The sequence below is a fragment of the Gymnogyps californianus genome, chromosome 8 (assembly GCF_018139145.2).
Source record: "Gymnogyps californianus isolate 813 chromosome 8, ASM1813914v2, whole genome shotgun sequence".
In the NCBI taxonomy this organism is placed as follows: domain Eukaryota; kingdom Metazoa; phylum Chordata; class Aves; order Accipitriformes; family Cathartidae; genus Gymnogyps; species Gymnogyps californianus.
Window position 1 is genome coordinate 26,342,840 of NC_059478.1, and position 23,878 is coordinate 26,366,717.

At 48.1% G+C, this 23,878-nt stretch overlaps 1 protein-coding gene across 2 annotated transcripts; it reads right to left on the bottom strand.

The window, feature by feature from the left end:
* Window positions 1-1,231: 1,231 nt before the first annotated feature.
* Window positions 1,232-23,616, bottom strand: DMBX1 (diencephalon/mesencephalon homeobox 1). Of its 2 annotated transcripts, XM_050901255.1 has the most exons (5): window positions 23,534-23,616; window positions 8,072-8,237; window positions 3,650-3,828; window positions 2,103-2,457; window positions 1,232-1,632 (listed from the first exon to the last, which is right to left on the bottom strand). In XM_050901255.1, exons 2-5 carry the CDS (start codon window positions 8,223-8,225, stop codon window positions 1,232-1,234), a joined length of 1,089 nt encoding a protein of 362 aa, XP_050757212.1. In that variant the 5' UTR covers window positions 8,226-8,237; window positions 23,534-23,616. The 2 variants fall into 2 exon arrangements, with proteins under 2 accessions (XP_050757212.1, XP_050757213.1); XM_050901256.1 differs by lacking the exon at window positions 23,534-23,616 and having other exon boundaries at window positions 3,650-3,845; window positions 8,074-8,240.
* Window positions 23,617-23,878: the final 262 nt, after the last annotated feature.

Below are 23,878 nucleotides of genomic sequence, written 5' to 3' on the forward strand. Positions count from 1 at the left end.
ATTTTGGTTACTTGCAAACCCTGCATTTTTGGCAAGTTTATCTATTCCCCCTCAGCTCCAGCGAATACAAAGAGAATATAAAGCCCCTGCTTATCACCTGCTTTGCCTCCAGCATTTCAGCATTTTTCACTTGTTACATTTTCACTTGCTAAGCAGTTTCTGAAGCTGCAGGGCTTGAGGGTAGAATTTGGTGATCAGAGCTTTTTTCTAGACACAGCTTGCATTAATCAAGTTTTTGTCAGAGAACCATATAATTCATGGTGTATGAACACACCAGGAGTTCATACAAAGTTTTTATTATTCTCTATTGTCAGAGTTAGACCAAAATGCTCTCCAAAAAGAAAACCTCGTAATTTCTAAATAGAGGAGTTTACACTTCACTGAAGATCAAAGAGGAAACAATCTAGATCAAAAATAATCCTGTGAATTTGGCTTTCATTTTTCTCCCCAGCCAGCAGCATTTGGCCAATATTTTGTCCTCTGTCTTTGAACAAGTGCTATTAAAAAGTAAACGAAAAATGCTTGCCTTATAGGAAGTGCTTAAACAGGAAATTCACCTTCATATCATTTCCCGGCTGTTATAAAATTAGCTTTAGCAGAGAAGGGAGAAGTGGAGCAGTGAAGTGCACAATCGTTTCTCTTCGTTGTAAACACCTTTAGGATGCTGACCCAAGAAGAGCAAATAGCTACGAGCTGAGGTCGGGAGGATGGCTGATTTGTAACTTTGATACTAGCTACTAAAATTGAGAAGGAAGGGGGAATAAATCAAAAGAGGTCACAGTTCTGTAACACTGACAGTAACACACAGGTGATGGGTGCTGTCAACATTATAAACTATATACAAGACAAAGCAGGACTCTTTCTTTTCCCAAAGAACGCAACAACAACAAAAAAGGTGTATATAACACAGTTGGCACATTATCGTGGGGATGAGGAAAGGGGGCTTCTCCTGAACATTACAGGCTTAACTCATGGCAGTCCAGAGGACAGTTCATTTGTCTAAAGATACATCCTGTCCCCCTTCCTCCTTAAATATTTAGCGAAGACCAGGCCAGTAGCAATGTCTGATGCAATTGTGGTGCTAATAAGACGTTAATAAATGCAAAGTTTTCCCTGAAAGGGAGCACCTTACTCCAGGAAGAGATGAGGGTGGGTGGGGGTTCAAGGAGTGACATGTCTAGTGCCAACCTCTGATGCATCTTCTCATGGGCAATGGTAGCTCATCTGGCAGTCAGTTGGGTAGGGTGTCAAGCCCAAGGGACGCCGCGTGCTGCTTTGCCCGGAGCCTTAGGTTCTCAATACTCGTCGTTTTACTGTTCAGGCTTGGAAGGGAGCTGGAGGCCTGCAGGATGGGTGAGGACCAGACCTGCTGAGCGTGGGAGAGCGACTGGTAATACGACTGACAGTGCAGAGAGCTCAGCGGCGCCATGTTGACGTTCATGCCCAAGTAGGGCATGGCAGACGGTGTCCCCATTTCGAAGGAGGAGTAATGGACCAAGTTGTTGGTGGCCGCCATGTGCTGGCGGAATTGCTCCTGCAGACGGAAGAGGCTCAGGGGCGAGGAGGAGTAGGAGTGAGTCTGAGCCAGGCCACTGCTGGATGAAGGCGTCACAGTCGCACTGATAGGGGACTCTGTAGCAAGAGACAGAGGGGATGGGGGTTATTTCTACAGGCTGGATGCAGGTGCTGATCCGCACTCCAGTAGGGTTCGGACTGCAGCATGGGCTTCTCTCTTGCACCAGGAGGGCAAATGAGAGGGGCTGTGTTAGCTCAGGAGAGCTAAACATGCATCTGTTCCATACTTAGCATCCTACAGCATAGAAATGGGGCTGACGTCTTTGCTATGGCTTTTCTGCTGCCACTGGACACTGTTCTCCCCAAGCTCTAACCTGAGCAGATGTTTACTGTTTCTGTTCTCCTGCTACAATAGACATCATGCTCTCTGTGGGTCCCGTTTAGTGCTGGTGACAAGAAGACAAGTCTGGACAGCCTATCTGCAAGCACCCACGCCATAGGGAATAAGGGACTACACCCAACCACCAGCATCCCCCTTGGAAACGCCAGGTCCTGACACCAACCCCCATCAAGATGCTGCCCCTCACCTGCTTTTGGGCTCGCTCTCTTGCAGTTCAAAGCCTTGCTGTCCACACCAGGGCTCTTGTCCACTTTAGCCTCGTCCAAGGTGCTCTTAAACTCCTCCTCTCTGTCAGTCTGGTCCTCGGGCGCTGACTCGCTGGCCGACTGCTCCGACAGGGTTAGGTTGAGGTCTGTGCCTACCTCGCTCGGGAGGCTCTGGACCTTCTCGGTGTCCGGGGTGGTGGCCTGGGTCTCCAGCACAGGTGGCTCTGTCTTTCCCTCGCTGTGGCTCCCTTCACAGTCCTTCTGCTTCTGCAGCTGCTCCTTCTGCAGGCTACGCTGCTTCTTCCGGAATTTGGCTCTACGGTTCTTGAACCAAACCTTCAATGCCACAAACAGCAAGGGAGAAAACTGGTGAGAATCCTGCTTAGTGCCAAATTCAGCATCATTCAGCCTGGGAGCTTCAGGGGAACCCCAAGTAATGAGCTACTGCAAGCCCACTGTGCCCAAATGTCATTCCACTTTGTTGGATCTTAGTGCTCTACCTGTTTTCAGTGCTTCTACAAACAGCACAACAAATACATTTTTTAAAATGTCCAGCCTTTATGTTGAGTCTTTAAGCCACTCTACCAGTGTTGTTCTTTGGTTTTTTGGTTTTTTTTTCCTAAATTGGTCAGGCAGTTGCGTCCAACCAGAGTGTCTTGTAGCTGAGTCAGATGAGATTACATTGGCTTACAGTACAGTGCTCTGTTAGTTTCTAAAACTATTTGGTTATAAGTGTACCAAAACTATGGCGGCAACACTCAAAATAAGTCATTACAGGCACAGGCTGTTATCTGGGAACTGAATTTAGGGAAGGAGGAGAGAATCCGTATTTTTTTAATCTAAATCAGTAGACATAGATTGGAAGAAATATATTTGCAAATCCCGTTAGTGCTGTTTGGTTAGTTAGATGAGGAAATGAAAATTTTGAAGATCAAAATGTCTTGACATTTATATAAAAGAACTATTTTTTCCTACTACTTATCCACTTCACACTGAAGAACTTGCTATTTAGTCTTTTAAAGCCCAGCAATGTAAGAACCTCCCCACCAGCAGGTTATGAAGCACATTGCACTAGCTGAAACTAAAAAAAAAAAAACCCAAACCAAAACCAAACCTTGGCCTGAGATGTTACAAATATCGACACTGGTGGAAAAGAGCAGCTGGAATTACTTGGGTTTCTGCTCTTCTGAGAAAGCCAGAAAAGCCTTGCAAATAAATAAATAAGTAGACTTCTGTTGATGTTTCTAAAATTTCCCCCAAAGAAATGTGAAAGAACAAATGAAAACCAGTGTACACTTCAGACAATCCTAAATTTAAAAAATGTGCATGCGGATTAAGAATTTCTTTAGCAGATGTGTGACTTCGGATGATTTTATTCCCCCCGCCCCCACCTTTGACAACTTTACTGCCCAAAAATCTTTGGTTACACTGGAAGAATCTTGAAAGGTCAAGGGAGCTGTCAACTCTCTGGGAACCCCACTATATTCTTTTAAACATCCCCACTCACAAACCCACAAAGTATCAGTACCTGGACTCTGGCTTCAGGTAGGTTTGTGCACATAGCCAGCCGCTCTCTCATCACCACATCTGGGTAGTGAGTCTTCTGGAAGGTCTTCTCCAGCGCCTCCAGCTGTTGGGCGGTGAAGGCTGTGCGACTTCGCCTTTGTTTGCGGTGCTGGGATCCATAACGTGCCTCCAAAATGATGTCTTGAAATGTACAGCCGTTGGAAGACAAGAAAAGTGGCCAATTTAATTATTGGAATTTGTATGCTGACAGTCGAATAAAGCACTTGCTAACACCAGACAAACCTACCAAACTTTTTTTCATGGCTCTAGATCTAATAAAACACATACACACCTTTTGCTGGTTAATTGAGGTGTCTGAGGATAGGATATAAAACCTCTGACTAGAAAGCCTGTTCTGGAGAGGAAACATCTTTCTATGGCAGCTGTGGAAACTGTTGAGACTCCAATGCTAAATTTGGTTGAAATAAGCCAATCTGCTCCAACACCAGTGGGGCAGGACATGCAGATGCCCAGACCTCACCATGGCATAAGCCTATTTCATTAAGAAACACAATTAAAAACAAGGTGGGGAGATTCACCATTGTAATCAGGAGAGGGGCCCAACATTATGTGTCATGTTCTCCTTGAAGCCAAGGGCAGAGCTTCAGTAGGCTTCAACGCTGCCATGATGCGCTGTACTGAACGGTGGGAAGAGTCCATGCAGCTCGAACACAGCCGCTTCTAGCTCATTTTGTTGGCTGCAGCTGCATTAGAAGACACGCATCTTCCCAGAAACCAGGCTGAGCTGTCTCTTCTTCAGTGTCTTGTATTTAGCTCACTATAGTCTTCAAGGCATGATATTGGAGAGCTGTTCTGGGCTCCAGTTCAGGAAAGCACTCAAGCTCATGTGCTTATGTGTGTTTAGCTTGAAAGTATGTGCTTTACTCAGTGCGGACACTCTCCAGCATCTGGGGTGGAAACGCCAGCCAGGACCAAGTCCAGTCCCACTGACTGCAAGCCCAGAGCTCATGTGCTGAGCTCTTCTCAGTAGAGGAGCTACTCACAAGGTCTGACTTCGCAAACTATGCTTGCAAAATTGAGGGCAGAGAAGAAATTCAGATTGGGGAAAATCTGAGGCCGACAGTAAAGGGCTTATTATTTTACCAGAGGCATTATTATTGCACAACAGTTAGTGGGAGTAGAAAGATCTTAAATCAATGAAAATAAGTTACTTTAAAATGAAAAAAACCCCTTTATTATGCAAGTTGGGACATGCTGTGCTACAGCGTTGGAATGAAATAGTCTGGCGAGAGGTTTGCTCTCAAAGAGGAAATGCAGAAAAGCAGTGTCTGGTATCATTTTTAATTCAGTTAAGAATGTGACTTCCAGTAGAAGGGAGGAATGAACACACTAGAAAACAACCTAACAGGGAGAAAAGTCGGCATTATCAGCTCGTGGAGCCAGATGAAGGCTCTTGCTGCTGTGTATTTGTGCTTTTGTCACGAGCATCGTGGCATGAGTCTAAACAATAAAATAAAACCTGCTGTCAGGCCAGCCCCAGAACCACACAGCCAGGTTCCAAATACATTGGCTAACGAGCGTAGCAAATCAGCTTTGCACCGCTCAAACATTCCTCTTCCAAACTTCCAGCTGTTTCATTCTAGGTCAGCATTTTCAGCGCCTTTCTGGGTGATTGCCAAAGCCACGTGGTTTTGGCAACCTGGAAAAGACGTGATCAGGCTAAAGGTCTTCAGCCAAATACAATATAGTGTTGGTTGCATACAAGAGACTTTTGTGTTCGAGGTATCGGAGCTCCTCGAGGAGTTAAAACGCTGGTAATAGCTGCCACTTTGGAGGGAAAGAGACAGTCCTTGGTGCATTCAGACACAGCTCACAGTGCAGCCAGGCAAGGAGAAGGGATGTTCCAGGACAAGGAATTGAAGTTACCCCACAATGTTTTACAAAGCTAACATTTGTGTCTCAAGTACAAGAAATCAGGAGAAAGGACACTGGTTAAACACCCTACCTGCAGGCTGGAATATTCCCGAATTTCTAGAGTAGAGGTTAGACCTACCAGCTCCCCGGAGGCGGTAGCTCATGCATTAAGTTTGGCCACTCCAACAAGAGCCAACCAGCAATTATTTTAATGTTTTAACTATGTTTTCAGGCTTTGTGCAAGACGGAGAATATAAATTGCAGGTGAGGCTTTGCAGTTACAATCAGAAACCTCTGATTTCTGACTTAAGGTCATTTGCTTTTGTGCTGCTTTATTCTGACTGTCCCTGGAAGGCAAATGAGATCTATAACCTGCACTGAAAGATATTCAGAAGTAACAGAATGTGAAGTAACTGCAAAGAAACCAGCTTGTAGGTGTATAATGCCTACCCCGCCAATGATAAGCAGACAAGAGGACTGTGGGATTTAATTTGGAAAGTCTTCCAGGTGGGTTATTAATTTTAAAGATAAGAGGTCAGAAAACCAATTGAATCTCCCGGTCAAGAATACGAGAAGAGCTTTTTAATTCTTTTTTTTTTTTATCTCCCTCTGCTTTTACCCTAGTTAGGGTCAAAGACATTAAGTCCTCCATGCTCTACGGTAAAAGATACAGGTGATCACAAAAATATTTCAAGAGATCCTTGCATCTAGAAAAGGGGCACCTTGAGACCCAAGGTCTGCAAGGCACATTGCAGAGTTCAGGACCATCTGCTCCCGTCTGACCACCTACACGCTGAAAGGGTGATGGAAGGACAGGATGGATGACCAGGGCAAGGAAAATGCCCACCTGTCATCACTCTGCAGCCCAGCGGTAGAGCCAGGATTAGAGTCCAGGTCTCCTTGATCCCACTTTGGTTCTTTTTCAATGAGGACAGTGACTCCCAGTTCTGCCCTACGGCCCCCCAGAGATCCCACAGGCCACCGTGAGTGGTCTGAGGAACCATGTAAAGGAGGTCACTACTAACAGCTGGATAAGGGAACATTGCTGGCATGAAGATTTGAGGGTCAGCTGTGGTTCAGGTCAGCTGTGGTTCACTGATCCAAAGAGTCCGAGACTTTTACCACCATGCCTTCGTGGACTACCCACCTAGGAGGACTGTCCTGAAACTTCTGCATCCTAATTTTGACTTAAGCCCATGTCTCTTAGATTTAGCCCACTAAAGTTGTCCGGGTAGATAATTTTTTCCACCTACTCTAGGCTGGAAGGAGTCACTCCACATTTTTTGTCCTTTAATATCAGACAACTAGAAAGCTATCTTAAAGCAGATGTGTAATTTTCAGTCAGGGAAGATCATTCCATTCTGGGAAGGTCTCTAGAATTGCATCTATGGTAACTTTTTGCTTTAGCTTCAGCATACCAGTTGTCAGGTCTGCTCTACCACACTGCATCCAAGCCCTGACCAAAATGGTGATGTGGCAGCTGTTGATCATTTGCATTGCAGTAGCCTTTGATGATCTCAGCCAGATCTGGGTGTTTTGTGGTAGGCTGAAATGTAGAGCAGATATATTTGCCCTACTTTGCCAAATATTCTCAGGTCTCCATCAATTATTTTTGAACAATTTCCCCTACCAAATCATAAAATACTACCTGGACTTTGCACTTCCTTCTAATGACTGTATCGATGTAGTGCTGTTACACTCGTGACTGAACACAGAAAAACAGATCAGATGCTCTGGAGCAGTGGCTCCTGTCCCACTGTCCCACCATCAACAATGCTGTATAAATAACACTCTCTGGGTAAAGTCACATGTGACTTTTCTTTGAGCCTAAAAAAGCTCTTTTATGGAAGGCAAAATACAAACGCAACAGAGAGGGAGCCAGCAGGACCTGCAAGAAAGTGTCACCCAAGCCAAAGCCTAGGATCCCCATGAAGAAATAGGTCAAGGTGAGACCCAAAGAAGATGCAAATGAAGATCATTTTCCAGAGAGAAAGAGTGTTTGGTAGGACAAGAAATGGAAAATAGTTGCAAGAAGGGGCAACATGGAAGAACAAGCTATGGCCTGGGATGGCAGGAGATGGCTGTTAGGGGATGCAAGTTCTGGGCCCCTCAGTGGGGGAATCCAATTCACTACGTGCTCATATTGATTGTGCTGTTATTTACTAACAAGAAAGTAAAATTTCCTGCTATTTTTTGTTCACTTGTTAAAACATATTTCGGTGTCTTTTTAACTCTCTCTTTTCAATCCCATACAGTGGGGCTGCGTCCCTTCTCACCCCCAGGCTCCCCAGCTGTTGGAGACCAGTCTGCAGCAAGGTGCAGTGCTCCGCTGGCAGCCAGCACTGGAGGGCATGTGTCACCTGCAGAGCTTGGCCACATGGCCAGTATTCAGGAGCACACCATGCCAGTTAGCTATGTCACACTCCAGCTCCCAAAGAACAGTTTCGCGCAGTGCAAGCAACAAGGTTTTTTTTCCCAGGGAACGGCAAAAGCCATGAGTTGTTCTTACCAGCCAGTCTCTCTGCCAGGGTGAGGGCATGCACCGAGGGCCTGTAGTCGGGGGCGTGCTGGGCTTGCTGAGCTGCCTGCTGGTGGAGGTTGTACATGGCGCTCAGTGAATTCATGGCATGGAGGGAGTAACCGTTCACTCCATAGTGCTGCATGGTGACATAAACCTGAAAAACAGCAGCCGGAGGAGAGAGGTGCTTAGGAACGTGCTATTCCAGCGTCCTGGTGTCTCAGCAGAGCTTTGGAAATGCTGAGCTCAAACTTAAACGGCTGCATGCAAGGCTCACTTCCAACCTGCCAACTCCAACCGGTTCTGGGACAGGAATCAAAATACCTCCTGTAGACCTAAAGCACCAGCAACATGAGTCTGGCTTCTGAGCTTAGAGACCAGCATCTGACTATATCCCCCTCATGATATGCTGAACATAAGATTTTTTTACATGCCATAATAAAATTTATCATATTATTGTGACTTTTAATGAACCTACCTAGCTCTATCCCAGGACTAGCTGGGATTTTGTCCCTAACATTGCCTCTCGTGAGCTGTTCCGTAATCCCATTGCTATAATGTCAAATAATCTTTCTTATCTGAACCCACTCATGTGTAATTTGTTTCCATTCATTTTTCTTAAGGTTCTCCTTAACAAAACACAAATGATACAGGGGAAAAAAAAAAAAAAGCATGTGGTGTAAAAGAAAATAAATCTGTAGTGTAATAGGACCAAAAATGTTATGGCTAAAGAGGGAATTAAGGTTTGCAATAAATACTGACATTTCATAGCTCAATAGCAAGGAAATTATTTCAAAAAATGAATGGCTTTTTTTCTACTGTGGGCTCTGCATGAAACTTGAAGCTATTTTCCTTACAGACCATCTGTAAAACTGAGCTAATATTGATCTCAAAAGCGGAGTGATGCTTCATTCATCCCTGTTATAAATGAGTGAGGGCCTCCAGGATGCTGTTTCTGTAGTTTGTAAGACATCTGAAAGGAAGTTGTGAAACATTTGCCACAGAAGAAAATTTTTAAAACACCATTTACATCAGCAATTCATTGTCTGGAAACTCAGTGCAATGAATGAACATTCAGAGAAAGAGGTCCAGCTGCACTAACTTAAGGAAAGCAGACAGGTTATGTAGGCAACCTCTTAGAAAACAGTCTGATCACTGGAGGGAGGTGGTTCAACTCCCACGATTTTAGGAGAAACCTGATGCATTGAACAGCAAAAATTTGGATGAGCAATTATCTGCTGGTTTTTCTGTACTGAGAAAAGACCTTCAATTTTACCTGTAGAGGATTTATACCATGGAGGACAGACTCGGTGAAGAGGGAGGAAAGGAAACAAGTTGGTCCCACTACCCCTCCTGCTCTGAATTCCCATTCTCTCCCAAACCACCTTGATGTAGGAAGCACAAACATGGAGTGACCTTGTTTAACACCCAGAGACCAATCTGTAGTTCCTGGGAAAAGCAGCTGAATTTCGTACTATAAGGTCTGGCAATGACCTGGGGCATCTTGTGACTTCACCCTCGCAAGCATCTCTCCATCGTGGTGCCCAGGAGCGGAGGAGGGAAGCCATGCAGCTGGAGTTTGGTCAAACACTCTGCCAGCTCAGGGATGGTCCTCGTTGCTCTGGAATGTTTTTTTCTGACTGAAGGATTTTGTGTCATGAGTGTGACTGCTGCCTTTGGGATTGTCTTCTCAAAGAGGCTGCAGTAATTATAAATCAATAATTTGGGAATCTAGCACTCAGGTTCATTCCTGTTTCCCCAAGTCCCTTCTGCTCTGCCACCACATCATTTCAGTGCCAAGAGCCCTGGTGGAGGGTGACAGATCCAGGTGTGGTTACACCACAAAGATCTGATATACACCCTGATGCCACCTTCATTTGCTTCGTGTCTCCCTGTTCGCCCACTCTAGATTCACTCCACAATTCTTTAGTTTTAGACTCAAAAAAAGATTGGTGGCTATCCAGCACCTACATAGAATCATAGAATCATAGAATACCTCAAGTTGGAAGGGACCCACATCCCACCTCGCTCTGTGCAATGCCAGCCACATCCTTATGGCCCATGGAGAATGTTACCGTCACGTCCTTTCCTACCACATCCTATATAAGAGTATAAGAAAAAAAAAAAACTACCTCCTACTTCAAAGTACAGACAGACAATTTTTATATGAATAGCTGATTTATTGAAAAATGCATTTAAAGGTGCCTGAGACACATTTTGTAGTTTTTAGAAAAGCAAAGACAGCCCCAAAACACCATAACAACCTTCATCTATACCCTGTTAAGTTTTGATTCACTCTAACAGGAGAGAAAGCCAGTGCTATTCTAAGCTGAACCACTGTGAAAACAGATATTTTTAGTGCAGATGCTGACCTGAACACAAGAATGCCATACCTCTGCTCTATTCGATCTTAGGGAAGACATAAGCAATGCCAAAATTGTTTTCTAGTTCTCTGATCAAGGTGAGGGACTTCACATGCCAACAGATTTTTGGCATTTGTATTTTTCCCACGATGGGTTCACAGCGAAATTACAGCAGGGATGTTGCTTTGCTGGACTGCACAGCTTTGCTGCTGGTGGCACATGGTAAAGGACAGGACCGTGTCCCAGTGACATGTGCCGTTGACGTGGCCACAGAGGACATCTCCCATCACCTGGAGAAGACCTGCAGGTCCCTGACCCGGACACTACCCTGGATGGTTCTGGCGGCATCTGTGGCGCAGCCTCACCCCATCCTTGGCATGATTCATTTCCAAAGAGCATCATCCCACCCCAGCCTGCAGCAGATCAGCGCTCAGCGTGCACCAAGCTGGCTCCACAGGTGGCACTGCTCAGCAGGTCCCCATCGTCAGCGAGACCACCGCAGCCAGCCAGCATCATTTGCTGCTTTGCTTTCGCAGTCCAAGAGCAGGACTGGCTTTTCTGGCCAGCAAGGCAGTGAAACAGAGGTTTGCAACTTCATTTTGCCTCCTCCCTTCCCACCCCCTAACTTGTGAACCGCCTGGCTGGTTCCACCAGCTTTGGCCAGCAGGGTGGAGGTCTCAAAGCTTATTAAGTTCCTGTGTGTTTCGTGAAAACCATTTGAGGACACAGAACCTATTAACTGCCCTGGGCTGCCGCCAGACCTCTGTCCTTAATAGACGCAGGAGAATCCACACCGGGGCTCAGCCTTGCCAGGAGATACGTGGGAGGCCAAGTGTTTTTGACTCTCAACTCACAGAAACGCCTGTTTCTTTTCTAATTCCCCTTGCATGACGTTGGTTGTGTACCAAGCTGGGACATTAAGGGAAAAATGAAGAGGGAGAGAAGGGGAATTTTCCCATACTATACAGCCTTCCGAGGACACTGCCAATGATGTTGTGTCTGGAGCCCAGTGTTTCCACTGAAACACTTGCTCCAGGAAGATTTCAGTTTATTTGATTGTTAAAAGATGCTTTTGTGTGTATATACGTGTCTGAACAAACTCTTCCGGGTGACCTAGAAGAAAGCGCATCAAATAAAAAATAAAGAAAATAAAAAGCAAGGAACTTAATAATGACGGACCCAGGACAGGAGTCAATACCCATCACAGCTTTAGTGATAACTGCCTGGCGCGCTGCAGTGCAGACGACAGGCAGAACTTCCTACTCACTTGTGCAGCAAATGTATCATCCCAGATTCAGTATAAAAAATGAGGGAATTTACTGAGCGAGACTGTTCAGCCTAGTAAGCAAAGTTAACTGAGACCACAAACAGCTCCTGTTTAACTGTCAGCTCCGAGCACACTCCAACCCCAATAAATTAAATATTTAAAAGACATCATGCAGCAATTTTTTTTAATGGAGAAAGCCATTCATCAAGCCACCGCTGTGTTTCACAAGCTGTCGAATAGTGCTTACACTGGTTAAAATAATCTTTATATTTCATTAAGCAACCAAATAAGCTGATCCCTTCCCACTGGCTGTATAGATGGTTTTAATTTTCAAAATCTGCAAATGCATCTTTTATGTCTTTGGGTGGCTGGAGGGCCTCAGGAACAGCCGCAGCCGGGAGGAGGATGAGAGCAAAGTTTGAGCTCCTGCTTTCTGGAAGGGTACGGGCTTGAGCAGTTGTCGATACAGCCGGGAGGGTAACACAGGGTCCATTCTGAAAGAAAAGGGATGCCTCACCCTGATTTTGTGCATCAGAGATCGTTGAAGAGTTGGGAGCGGTGGAGAAAGGAGATGGGAGCTGAGGAAAGGTGCAGGAAAACAATAGGTGAGAGGAAAAACTCTCTATAGGGTGAGCCTAGCCTGGGTTTGCCCCTGCCGAGAGCCTGTGGGCTGATCCCACAGCATTCGCTCAGCACAGGGGGATGGATGCCTCCGTGTTGTGCCTGGGGCTGGCACCTCCTGGGGCTGGCAGTTTCCTTCTGCACAGCCCCTTGGGGCCACATCAGTGACTCTCCCATCCCTGGCATCAAAAGAGTTACTCTCTCCCAGCTACCCATGTTTTGCAGCACCAGGCTGTGAGGTCTCCACGCCATGCCCTGTGCCGGACCCTGCTGGGGTTCCTGCTCCTCCTGCCTTTGCAATCCTGGCATTACTACCTCAGTCCCAAAAACTCTCCTAAGGCTTTTACCTCTCACTTAAGTTTTCACCATGGAAGTCTCATGGATGCTGTGCTCATTTTTCTTCCCAAGCCTGCAGACCCCCTCAGGCTGTGTTCTGCCAGGATCTGGCCTCACAGAGAGAACCAGGGGTTCCCCTTAGCTTTAACTGCTGCTGGCTGTAAGAAACCCAAGTTTCTCTATCCTCTACATTGCTTAGAGGCCAGCCGACGTAGGTCTCTGCCCATCCCAGACTAATCCAGAGAGCAGACCACTCTTTATTCAGCTGCTGCTGTTCAATCTGATGCAAAACAGTTTGCACATTTACCAGCCGGGAACGGGAACCCCGTTACCCCGGAGCAGGGCTGCATTGCTCCAGCCACAGTGTGGCCCATCCACCCCTTCCCAACACTGGCCTCAAAAACCTCAGGTTCCCATGAAGTCATATAGCACAAGAGTGGTGCAATTTATTGTACACCACTTGACAGTGTAGCATATTTGGCCCTGGGCTTTAATATTATCAGCTTTGGCTTCTCAACTTTTGTAAAAGGCTTTAAGTTTCCCTATTTAACTGGTAACTAATTTTGTATCCAGGCACATAATTCTGTCCTGAGACAAGATGCGAAGAGGAGAGACCCATGCGTTTCCTCACCAAGTGAAAACTCCTGTTCCCAGTGGCTTGTGTTTGTGTCTGTGTGGAATTGAAGCAGATCTGGGAACAATAAAATATCTTTTAAAAATAAGATATTGAAGTTTTCTGAAAAGTACCGTGTAACAAAACATCCGTATTTTGCCTTCTATAAGGGGGAAAAAAACCCAACCCAAACCACAAAACCCACCCTGGAGCTGTATTAACTGCACGCAAGAATTTGAGATCAGGCACATTTTCTGCTTGCTCCTCTCCTCGTTTCACTACCTTACTCCCCCCATCAAAACATCATCAGTCTGTACCTGGCTTCACCTGCCAGTCACACACAAGGCCTTTAACAAAAATACAGAACTGACAAAACTCATTAAGGGAGAAACGTATCGATCCCTGCAGCCTGCAAACTCAAGTGTCACTTGTGCTGGCCACAGAGCTTGTGTCAACGCTGGAGAGCTTGTCCCCACGCTGAGCTGTCCTGAATAAGGACATCCATGGCAGCTCCCTGTGCCGACGCTGCTTGGGAAGAAAGAAATATTAAACCAAGACAGTGGTTTTGCTCAAGCACATTAGTCTGGAGTATCACACCCCCTTTCCCTGCCAAATCTAAACTGAGTCGAGATGGAGGAATTTTCTTCAATAGCTTATTCTGGCCAGTTTTCCCAGGTAGAAGTAAAAAAATGCCTAGGAAAAGACATTTGCCTTTCTCAAGCAAATGCCATTGGGTGAGATGAGTTTGAGGCTGGATGTAGGACTTGAAGCTTTGCAGGGGCTTTGGACCATTTTGTCTTTTCCCTTCAGCTGGTCCCTCCAAATACCGAGTCATCCCAAACTCAAAAAAGTACTGAGACTAAATTCATCGACCTACACAAGATGCTCAGGTGCCATCATGAAGAATGGGGTAATAAAACCTATGAGTTAAAAAGACTAAATTTTTCCTAGAGAAGCCAAGAAGAGAATATCAGAGCTTGCTTTTGACTGGTGGGCACCATGGGGTGTTACGTTATCCTTTCATTAAATCTGTCCAGAACTTGGGAGGGTTGGTGATGGGGGGGGGGGGGGGGGGCGGGGGAGGGATATGTATGAGGCCTTCTTCATGTGGGAAATAAGCTGTACTAAAAAAGTTACATCTGGACTTTGGCAACTCATCGGTAGAAGTGAATTTCAACACCATAGTTCATTTCTGATGGAGACATTCATCAGAGATGCGTTTGAAGTTTGGAAGAGCTCGGCACCGCCTCGGGTCTGCGCCCTGATGCAAGACACAGCTTGAACATGGGAAAAGCATCAGGAAAAAAAAAATATCATGAAAGAAAAGTCTGGTGCTCTTGTCTGGTGTTCAGGGTCCTGCAGGTGACAGAAAAAAATAGGAGCAGCCCTGTCAGGTAAAAAGGACAGTTGCGGTCCTCCAGCCCGAGTGCCTGCTCAGGTGGTACAAATCGCTGCTCGTGTTTATGCAAAGCACAGGAACCCGTTGTTCATTACTAACGGGGAGTAACAGCAAGTGGTTTGTGCTAACAACATCCCTCTTATTACTGCTAGCAATAAACAGCATCGAAAATAAAATCACAACAAAATATTCCACACACACCCCCCCGAGCTGTTCTGCTTTATGATTTTATGCTTTGAGTCCTTATTCAGAAACACTTTAAATCAGCAAGATAAATAATGAATCTCTGTCTCTGCTTATCTGACAGTCTAGGAAAATAGACTCACCCTATATGCAGACATTGGTTTTATATGTATTTGGTACTAAATGAATTACATACCTGGGGGGTTCTGAATAAATGATCCTTGCAAGAGGTTTTCTTCAATCTTTTTTTTTGTATCCCTAAATCTTTAAGATATATAAAGGTCCAAAATCACATAGGATAATAACCAGCATGTTATAAATCAGTTTTGTTCCTCACGTGAGATTGCTGAATGTCTAAGGAAACAATCTCACCTTTGTACTGGATGAAATATAAATAATTTGAAACACTGCAACACATCATATTTTCTCATTCAAACATCAAAGTCCGAGAGCAACATGCACCATAAAAACAGGCTTCCAAAGGACTTTTCTTATAACTGAAATAAAGGAATTGAGAACAGCTCTCAAAAAAATCAAGATTCCCCATTTCTGATCTTCCTGCAATATTTCTACACCTGTGTAAATCCCTGGATTTAAATGCAGTTAATTTCTTAGTGCAGAGTGAGATCTCAATTAGACCTGGTCTACATGAACAAGTCGCAACCCACCAAAAGCAAAACCTGACTGATTACACGAATTCTTGCAGCTCACATTCAGCTACTACTACTGACCTTGGTATAAACGAAAAAGATCTTTCTCTTAAAACCAGGAGGTTTGCCAGCAGCCGAAATGTGGAAATACTTCCATTTAGGGACAGCATCACAGTTTTTAGGTAGACCTTGTAAAATAATTGCCTCTGTCGGGGCTGTGTTGCTGAAGAGCACAGCAACTGTATTTGTAATGCTCATTTATTTGTAGCAGAAGCATAATAGGATGTGAGAGGGTTTGTGAGTTTTATAAAACAAACCTCAGATCATCCTGCTGAGACGGGGAAGTTTTATTGTGGGGCTCTACAAACTCAGACACCAGGTTGCAAGCGGCTGAGATAACAGGCCCTGGCTGACAGAGGTAACTCACATCAGTTGCTGTGGCTTTTATTTAAGGCTTTTGTAAAATCATCTTTCCCCCCCCCCCCAAAGCCCCAGATAACAGAACTAAGTGATTGATTAGACAGTTCTTGGCAAAAGACTTTCCAGCGCCTCTGTTTACAGAGGCATGCTTCAAAGGGCAGGCTTGCAAAGTCTGAAATAAAATAAAGACACTCTCATAGTCTTTGCTTTTGAGCCAGTTTTAAGGCTTGGAGCCCGGTGATTTGCAGTGTAGAGCCGGGACTGGGATCACTAAACATCACTGTGGTGCTAAATCTCATTTGCCGTAATTTACGCATGACGATCAGTGCTTACAGATCAAATCGGTATAAACACACCTCCCTTCTCCCCTTTGGAGCAGCGCTCAACCCTCAGTAAAAGCTCTTGTAATCTATATTGAAGCAGAAACATTTTCCTGGGTAAATAAAAAAAAGCTCTTCATATGAACAGCATTTTGGCTCTAGTTTCAGGATCTCATTCTGCTTCCAGCTCGGTCAACAGCAAAAAAAAAAAAAAAAAAAAAATCATGCATTTTAGATTTCTTATGATTAATATCACAACAGAAACAGAACCCTGCAGACCAGACCGACCCCAAGGAGTTTGAGTACCTACAGCCTGGCTCCGCCTGCATTGCTGCCGCATGCTCCACGTTCATGGATGTGGAATGCAGCAGCATCCCGCTGCAGCCAGGCTCTCACGTCCCGGCGCTGCCCGTCTCTTCTCACGTCTCGAGACCTGACGGCATTTCTGCCTCCGGTCTGGCCCTGACTTCAGAACTCAGAGGAACCTAAAGCGCTGTGCAATCAGACTACTGAACTCACAAACAACTTAAAGTGTTTAACTTGGGTGTTTATATGAAAAAAAAAAAAAAAAAAAAAGTAGTACTTTCCCCCCTCGCCCCTTCCAAAACAAGCATGTTTCTGGCTTAGTTGTATTTGCGTGTGGTTTGTCTGGCTCAGCCCTTCCTCTCGCTTTTGCGAAAATGGCTTTGCTTGAGAAGCATCATTTTGTTTGCCTTAACACTGGCAAAGGGAATTTTCCAAATCGGACGATGGGAGAGGTCCAGACTTCCCAAACTCTGTCCTTCTTCAGGGCTGCTGGCAGCACAAGGGGTAGCTCACTGCTTGCTCTCTGCCTCCAAAACAGTTTTGCCTGCAGCGTATTTGACTGCAGACCACCTGCATGAGCAAACTGACTGGCTTGAAGGCAGCTCCTTGGGGTTCAGGAATCTCCACCATCCCTGGAAGATGGAGCAATATCCTGGAGGATTGTAGCCATGACATGGTCTTGTTAACAAGACAAGGATCTACAGTTTTGTGTTGAAATATGTTTTTAAGCCTGCGACATTTAGCGACCAGGACCTCTGCCTGTCCTGAGCACCACAACCATGATGCTGATCTTACAATCTAGCCCTGAGCCCTGACAAGAGAGCCAGTCACTGCAAGAAGCGCTGGCAGAAGACAGCCCTGACAGATAAGCTTTGTAAAGATTTGCTGAGGCAGTTAAAGGCATTCCCAGTTCCCCTCCTGCTGCTCTCAGGTGCTGCCAGCCTGATAGCTGGGCTGGCAGAAGGAAATGTCTGCTTGCTCTGGGGGCTCCCAGTGTGATGCCTCAGATGAGATGCTAGGCTCCAAGGGCAGCGACTGGGATGAGGCATGGAGGGAGAGTAATTTCTCCACCCACCATCACTACTCATCAAGTAAATGTAAGTTGGAGCCATAAATTCTGGATGTTAAGCTGAGAGCAGTTAGATACGCACACGAGGAGGAGAGAGCAACTCATCTTTGCGAAACGCAGGGGTTTGTGCTGCGTCGTTGGAGTTTGACCCACTTGGCACAAAATGACTTTCCTAGGTGCTCTTTCAGCTGGTTAGCTGAAAAGCTGCAAGGCTGTGACACCAAGTGCAATTTTGCTTAAAGCTGATTTTGGAGAGATCTAAAGACCAAGTGAATTTTGAAGGAAACAGGAGCTGAGAGCCTGAACCCAGGATGTTTCTGCAGGTACAGCTGGACCCTGGGTCTACCCCTGCAGACGATGCTTATAGCACTCAAAACTACAGTCACAAAACACATGGTGGCAATTGCTTCTGCTCAGACTAAGATCAGCTATAAGGCAAAATGACAGACAAGTCCTACCTTAGTCAAAAAGAAAAAACAAAAAAATCCTGAAAGGCAGCTCCAGCAAGCCATGCAATTGTGGGCACTTTTAATACCTTAAAAAGACAGAAGTTTGAGTTTTCCTTCTGTACAAGTGATAACACTAATTTTCTATCTACCGTTAAACAAGCTGCTTGAGTTCAATGGCTTTTACAAGGTGGGGAGAAGACTTGTGCCACCTTAAAACAGGGCCACGAGCTCGAGTTAGCAGCAGAGGCGCCAGGGGCTGGGGAGCACCGCGGGTGCATGTAATGCTTCCTTTCCCGTAAGCATTTGGATCCGTACACCGAATTAAGCGCAGTTGCCAAGGTAAGCAATGTATTTTGGCCACCAGCAGGTGATCTGTGCTTTAAAGAACTGCACACTGCAAAGCAGGCAGAGCAGCTAAATGTCCGCTGGGTTTGGCGGGGAGATGTGCAGTCGTTCAGCAGAAGCATGTTTACCCAGCTTGGGCTGACACACACCAAGAGCACACAGAGCTGCTGCCTGCTTTCTCCCCGCTGGCGCTCAGTATGGTTGGCGTCAAACAGCTGAAGACATCGGGTTTCTGCAGCTCCCTTGGTAGGAGAATTTTCTACCCCCTGAGATCCATCAGCTCGCCTCCCCCAGCCCACCTGTTTCTCTTTTTTTGAAGGATCCTAGTAGAGTTCCCAAGCATCACCCCCCACACCCCCCATACTTTAAGTTTCAATGTCTGGACAGTTTAAAGCAGCATTTCTCATGTATGTTTGCTCTAGCCGTGCAGAGGCTGCAATTGGTCCTAGAAGAGTTGTGCCAGCAGCTATCAGGAAGAAATCACATTTGTATTGTGGCCCACCCACAACTCCTGGCTGTAAACACCCGTTTGCCACCGTTTGGAGAACTGCTGGTCCCTCCCGGATCCAGCCCTGCTCCCAGCCCTCCCTCAGAGCCTCTCTCCTTCCCAGGAGCTATATCTGCACCAGACATGCTTTAGAAATCATAAGGAGTCTGATCCAAAACCTGATGAAGTCAAAAGGGAAAAAAAATTAAAATAATTCAATTTCAGTAGCTTTTGGACTGGAACAGACTGGCAGAAAAAGACCCAGGGTTTGGCTAACCCCAGTGCACCATGAATTAATTCCTGGATATTTAGCTGCATTTCAGAATTCTCCACCCTCTTTGCAACAAGCGTATTTTGATAGATGTTGCCCCAAAGTAGGTTAGTTTATCAGTAGCTGCATAGGATTGGGAAATTTGGGCTTTATTGAGTCCATGTTCTTCAGCATTTTCCCTACTTCTATGTTTTTGCCAAAAGAAGCGAGGTAGCTATAAACATTTCTGTTCAGACATGAGCAGTGGAAATCAGCACTGAACCTTTCGAAAGGGTTCAGACCCAACTGACATTCGTCAATGCCTCAGCAGAAGCATTTCCAACTTGACGAGCTGAATTTTGGGATGCCCCTGAAAAAACACGGAAAGAAGAAATGGTGTCTTAGAAAACATGGGCTACTTCTAGCTAAAGGGTTTACCCATAGCTTCACCAGCAAAACCAGTAGATAGCCACATCAGAAAAGCTTGGTCCTGGACCTTCTCTGCAGCACCTTTGTTTTGGCAGGGCTGGTTGTGATGATGACAGAGGGGAGAGAAACTCTGTTCACTCCGGCTTCTTTTCATACGATTCCCCTCTTCCTCAGCGAAGCGTTCTTTTAAAGGATAAAGACACTGGGAACAAAACCCACTGCAGTCACTCCCTCTATGACTATATTGTGCAAAACTTGCCTGGCCAGCCTGCCCTTCTCTCTGACCTGTGGGCAGCTCCCCTGGCTCTGTTTCTTTGATGCAGGTAGCGACCCCGGCACTAAGGAGAAGCAACATCTGCCCCGGCTCTGTGAAACAGAGCTGCATCTTCTGAGACAGCAATAATATCACTGCGGGAGCCTGCCGATTTGTGCGAGCACGAGAAGACCGTCCCGTTTAGACATCAAGATCTCTTTAAATTAGCAGGGAAAGCTGGAAAGCCAATCTAAACTGGCTTTCTGTATACTGACGGTATGATTTTGGATGTATTTTTGCATTGAGTACGTTGGTGTAATTTAATACAACCTCTCATCAGTCATGGGGTAACTCAGAGTTGAAGTCACTCTTACCCTTTCAGGAATTTTCTGCCCTTACGGTTCTTAGTTAGAATGGAAAAACTGAACTTAGAAACACGATCTGAAAGCCAAAGGGTTGTAGGTCCAAGTCTCTCCGGCTGGGGCAAACGAGGAACCGGGATTGACTTGCATCGACTTACTCATCGCTGAAAAGTGAGCATGGAAGGGAAAAAGCTAAACAGTCAATGTGCCAGTTCTGAGATGTGTTTAAGGGAAACACAGAGCAGTGAGAAACTGCAGATTCACTCTGTGCCTCCCACTGCACAGGGGACGTGGACCAGGGAGGGTGTAACACCTCTCCTCCTCGGGGTGAGCCCCATCGTGCTGTCCCTAGGACAGGCAGGGCAAGGGGACAGCCGCGTCTGCAGTGGGGCACCGCTTGGGGCTCAGCCTTTGCGCCCCATCGAGGACACGACTCGGACCCCGCGGGTGGGTGAGGAACTCAGCCCCCGCTGGGAACGTGGGACGACCCGGCTGCTTCGGGGCAGCTGTCCGCGGCTTGGAAACTCAAGAGAGGGGAGGAAAAAAGCGGCAGGGATTACTTGATAAGCTGGGGAAGAGGGGTGCTGGAGGTTACCCCCGCAGCCCACCTCGCTGAACCCCGGCCAGGCCGGGAAGCAGCCGGCGGCCCCCTCCGTCCCCGGGACCTCCCGGCCCCCGCCCCGGCCGGTCCCCACCGAGCCAGCTAAGAGCAGATTTCGCTCCTCATTTGCTTTGTGTTCCGTGCAGAGGTGAGAGGAGAGGGAGAGAGCGAAAAAACCCCTCCAGCCCTGCCTTTGGGGAAGCGGGAGGCTACTTCAGACAAAACTGTTATCCATTAACATCCAATTATCACTTGGTCCAAGCCATTAATTATAAATCAGCCTCCTAATTGGGATAATTAGCTCTCTGCTACTTAATGTAGTATGACTGATGCGTTTGGAAAGAAGGTAATCAGTCCATTTGTTTAGCGTTAGGCGAACAAATCCAACTCTCATGGTTTAATTTCAGCCTTAGCCTCTCCCCCTCGGCCCCCCATCAGCATTAAAAGCTCTTTGCAGCCCCATTAATTGTTTGGGAATCGCGGCGGGGATGGGCACACGCAGCTCCACGGGGCTTTCGGGAGGGCAGCCCCCGGGCCGGGGATGCGACCGGGCCCGCCGCTTGCCGGCCCCCGCTCCCCGCCCCCCCGGGGTGGTGGGGATTGCTGGGGTTTTGGGGAGGGGGTTAATTAGAGGGGACGAGTTTGAACCCGAGCGCGACCCACAGGTGCGATCGCTCCGGAGGAAGCGAGGGGCTCCGTGTGTCCCCCCCCCCCGCATCCCCCCGCCACCGCGGCCGGGCCTCGCTTTTAGAAACCATTTCGGGGAGAGCGGATAAAAACTTTCCTTCTTCCTTTTTAATTTTTTTTTTTCTCTCTCTCCTTTCCCCCACTTCCCCTGGATGTCTCATTAATGCCGGCTGCTCGGCGAGCCGCCGATAGCTGCGGGACATGATTAGATATTTATTACTGTCATTTACATGGAAAACTTGAGCTAACCAAGTGGAACTGGAGGGGGCCGCCGGAGGGGACGGGATGGGGCGGAGGGGGGAGATTTCTTTTTTCCCGACGCTGGAAGCGGAGCCGAAGAGCGGGACACAGCCGGAGCCCGGCCGGCTGGAACGGCGGGTGCGGGGGGAATCCCGCAGAGCCCCCCCCGTCCCCCCACCGGGAACGGGGGTTTTGGGCCGAGCCCTCCCCGGGTCCCAGGCTTTGGTGCCGCTTCTTTCCGCCCGCGTTTCGTTTCGAAAGGGATCGGGGAGCGCTCAGTGCGAGCATCCCACCGGGAAACGGGGGATGTTGCTCATTCCCTCCTTTCTGCTGCCGGGCTCGCCAAGGCGACCCTCGGGGACACGAAGGACTCGGCCCGGGATGCGCTGACCCCTGCCCGCCTCCCCGCCCCCGCCAGCCGCCCGAGGTCCCCGCCTGGAAATAAATGAAAAGAGCAGCCGGGGAAAGCCGCCGGCTCCGGGGACCGGAGGGCTCCGTGCGGGGCGTTTCTTGCCCCTTCTCCCCCCCCCCCCCAAAAAAGGGGCAGCCACGGCAGGTCTCACAGTCAAACCCCATCTCCCTCAGAGGAGAAACTTCCCCGAGGGCTTTGCTTTGGGCTAGAGGAGGCCGTGTTCCCCCCCCAAGGCGGGACCCCCCTCTTGGGGAGGTCACCCTCGCCCTGTCCTTGCCCCCCGCAAGGGAGACGGGTCCCCGGTGCCCCGGGCAGCCGGCACCGAGCGGGGACACGGACTTTTTTTCCGCTCAAGTGCTGGCTGCGGCGGAGCGCGCCCCCCCCTCCCCTATCTGTTATCCTATGGCCCGAGGGGCGACTCTGGCGGAGATGTATGAGACCTCTTGCGGTAAAAATATGCATGCTGATCCCCATTTGGTTAGCCCTATAATGGAGGTGTAAATAGGTTTCGACTGCGAAGCCCTTAATTTATCAAGCGAGCCTGACAGCGCAGGTCCGGGATTTATATACCTCTTAAAGTGAGAGCGGGGAGGGGGGGAGGGCGGTACAGACCGGCCCCCCAGCTCCTTGCAGGCGGGTCCCCATCCGTTTTGCCGTCTAAACCTCGCAAACGGGTGGTGTGGGCGTGTGATTTTTCCCTAGAAAGATTTCCTAGCGCTGCCGGAGTCTTGCCGTCCCCTCCGCACTCAACTTCCAGCCGCATCAGAAAAAAAAAACCAAACCCAACCCCAGAGCCGCCCCCCAAGCGGGGCCATCGCCCGGCCTCCCCCTCTCTCCCGGCCCCGCTCGGGGTGGTTTCTGCCCCCGGCGAGCTCTCACTGGGCTGCGCGGCTTATTAAAACATCATTATGTAAATGGAGGGGGAAAGTTGCGCTCTCCCCCCCCTCGGAGCCCGGCAGACGGAGGGATGCGCGTCCCCCACCTTCCCCTGAGCCGGACTGCACCCCGCTCTTCCCCGCCAGCTGCCTAAACCCACACCGGAGCGGGCCCAAGGTCCCAGCCCACACGGCGTTTCATGTGAGCGAGGCCCTGGGCTGGTAGTTGGGGTTTTTCCTTTTTTTTTTTTTTTTTCCGAGAAAGCGTAGTATACTCCAAATAAAGCAAAAAAAGAGGGACAGAAGGGGATGGAATTTGCGCTGGAGCCCGGGCTGGGCTTCCCCTCCTCCGCCGTCCGCGCATCCCTGCCGGCGGCTCCTCCGCCGGGCGCGGAGTCCCCCACGGAGAGATTTCCCGCTCCTCGCAAACAAGCCCCAAACTCCCCTTATTTCCCCCCGCATCCCCAGCCTACCCGGAGCCGCGCTGCCCCGGGGTGTGTGTGGGGGGGTTCTTACCTGGGGCGGCGGCGGCGCAGCCTCTCCGCCCGCCGTGGGAGCGGTGACACGCGTGGGAGCGCGGCCCGTGGGCGCGGCGCTGCGCCCCGGCCCGCCCTACTCCATCCGCCCGCGCTGCCTGCGCGCTGCCTCCGCGCCCGGCGGAGCTGCCATCTACCGGGAGGCAGCATTGAAGAAGGATTTTTAAAAGGAGCTTCATAGCGACCCGGGAGCTACCCAGCAAGATTTTCAATGGTCCTCCACCCTGTCAATCAAAACGGGGCTGCTGATACACCCCCATCCCCATCCCATCCCACCCCCCCCCCCCCACTTCTTACCAGTCATTTACTCCAAGCCGAGGTGTAA

Coding starts and splice junctions, on each gene's coding strand:
- DMBX1 (XM_050901256.1), bottom strand. CDS start 8,225: ATGCAGCACTATGGAGTGAACGGTTACTCCCTCCATGCCATGAATTCA. Junction 3,846..8,073: donor ACCCTGGCAGAGAGACTGGC/TGGTAAGAACAA, acceptor CTTGTCTTCCAA/CGGCTGTACATTTCAAGACA. Junction 2,458..3,649: donor TACCTGAAGCCAGAGTCCAG/GTACTGATACTT, acceptor GTGGCATTGAAG/GTTTGGTTCAAGAACCGTAG.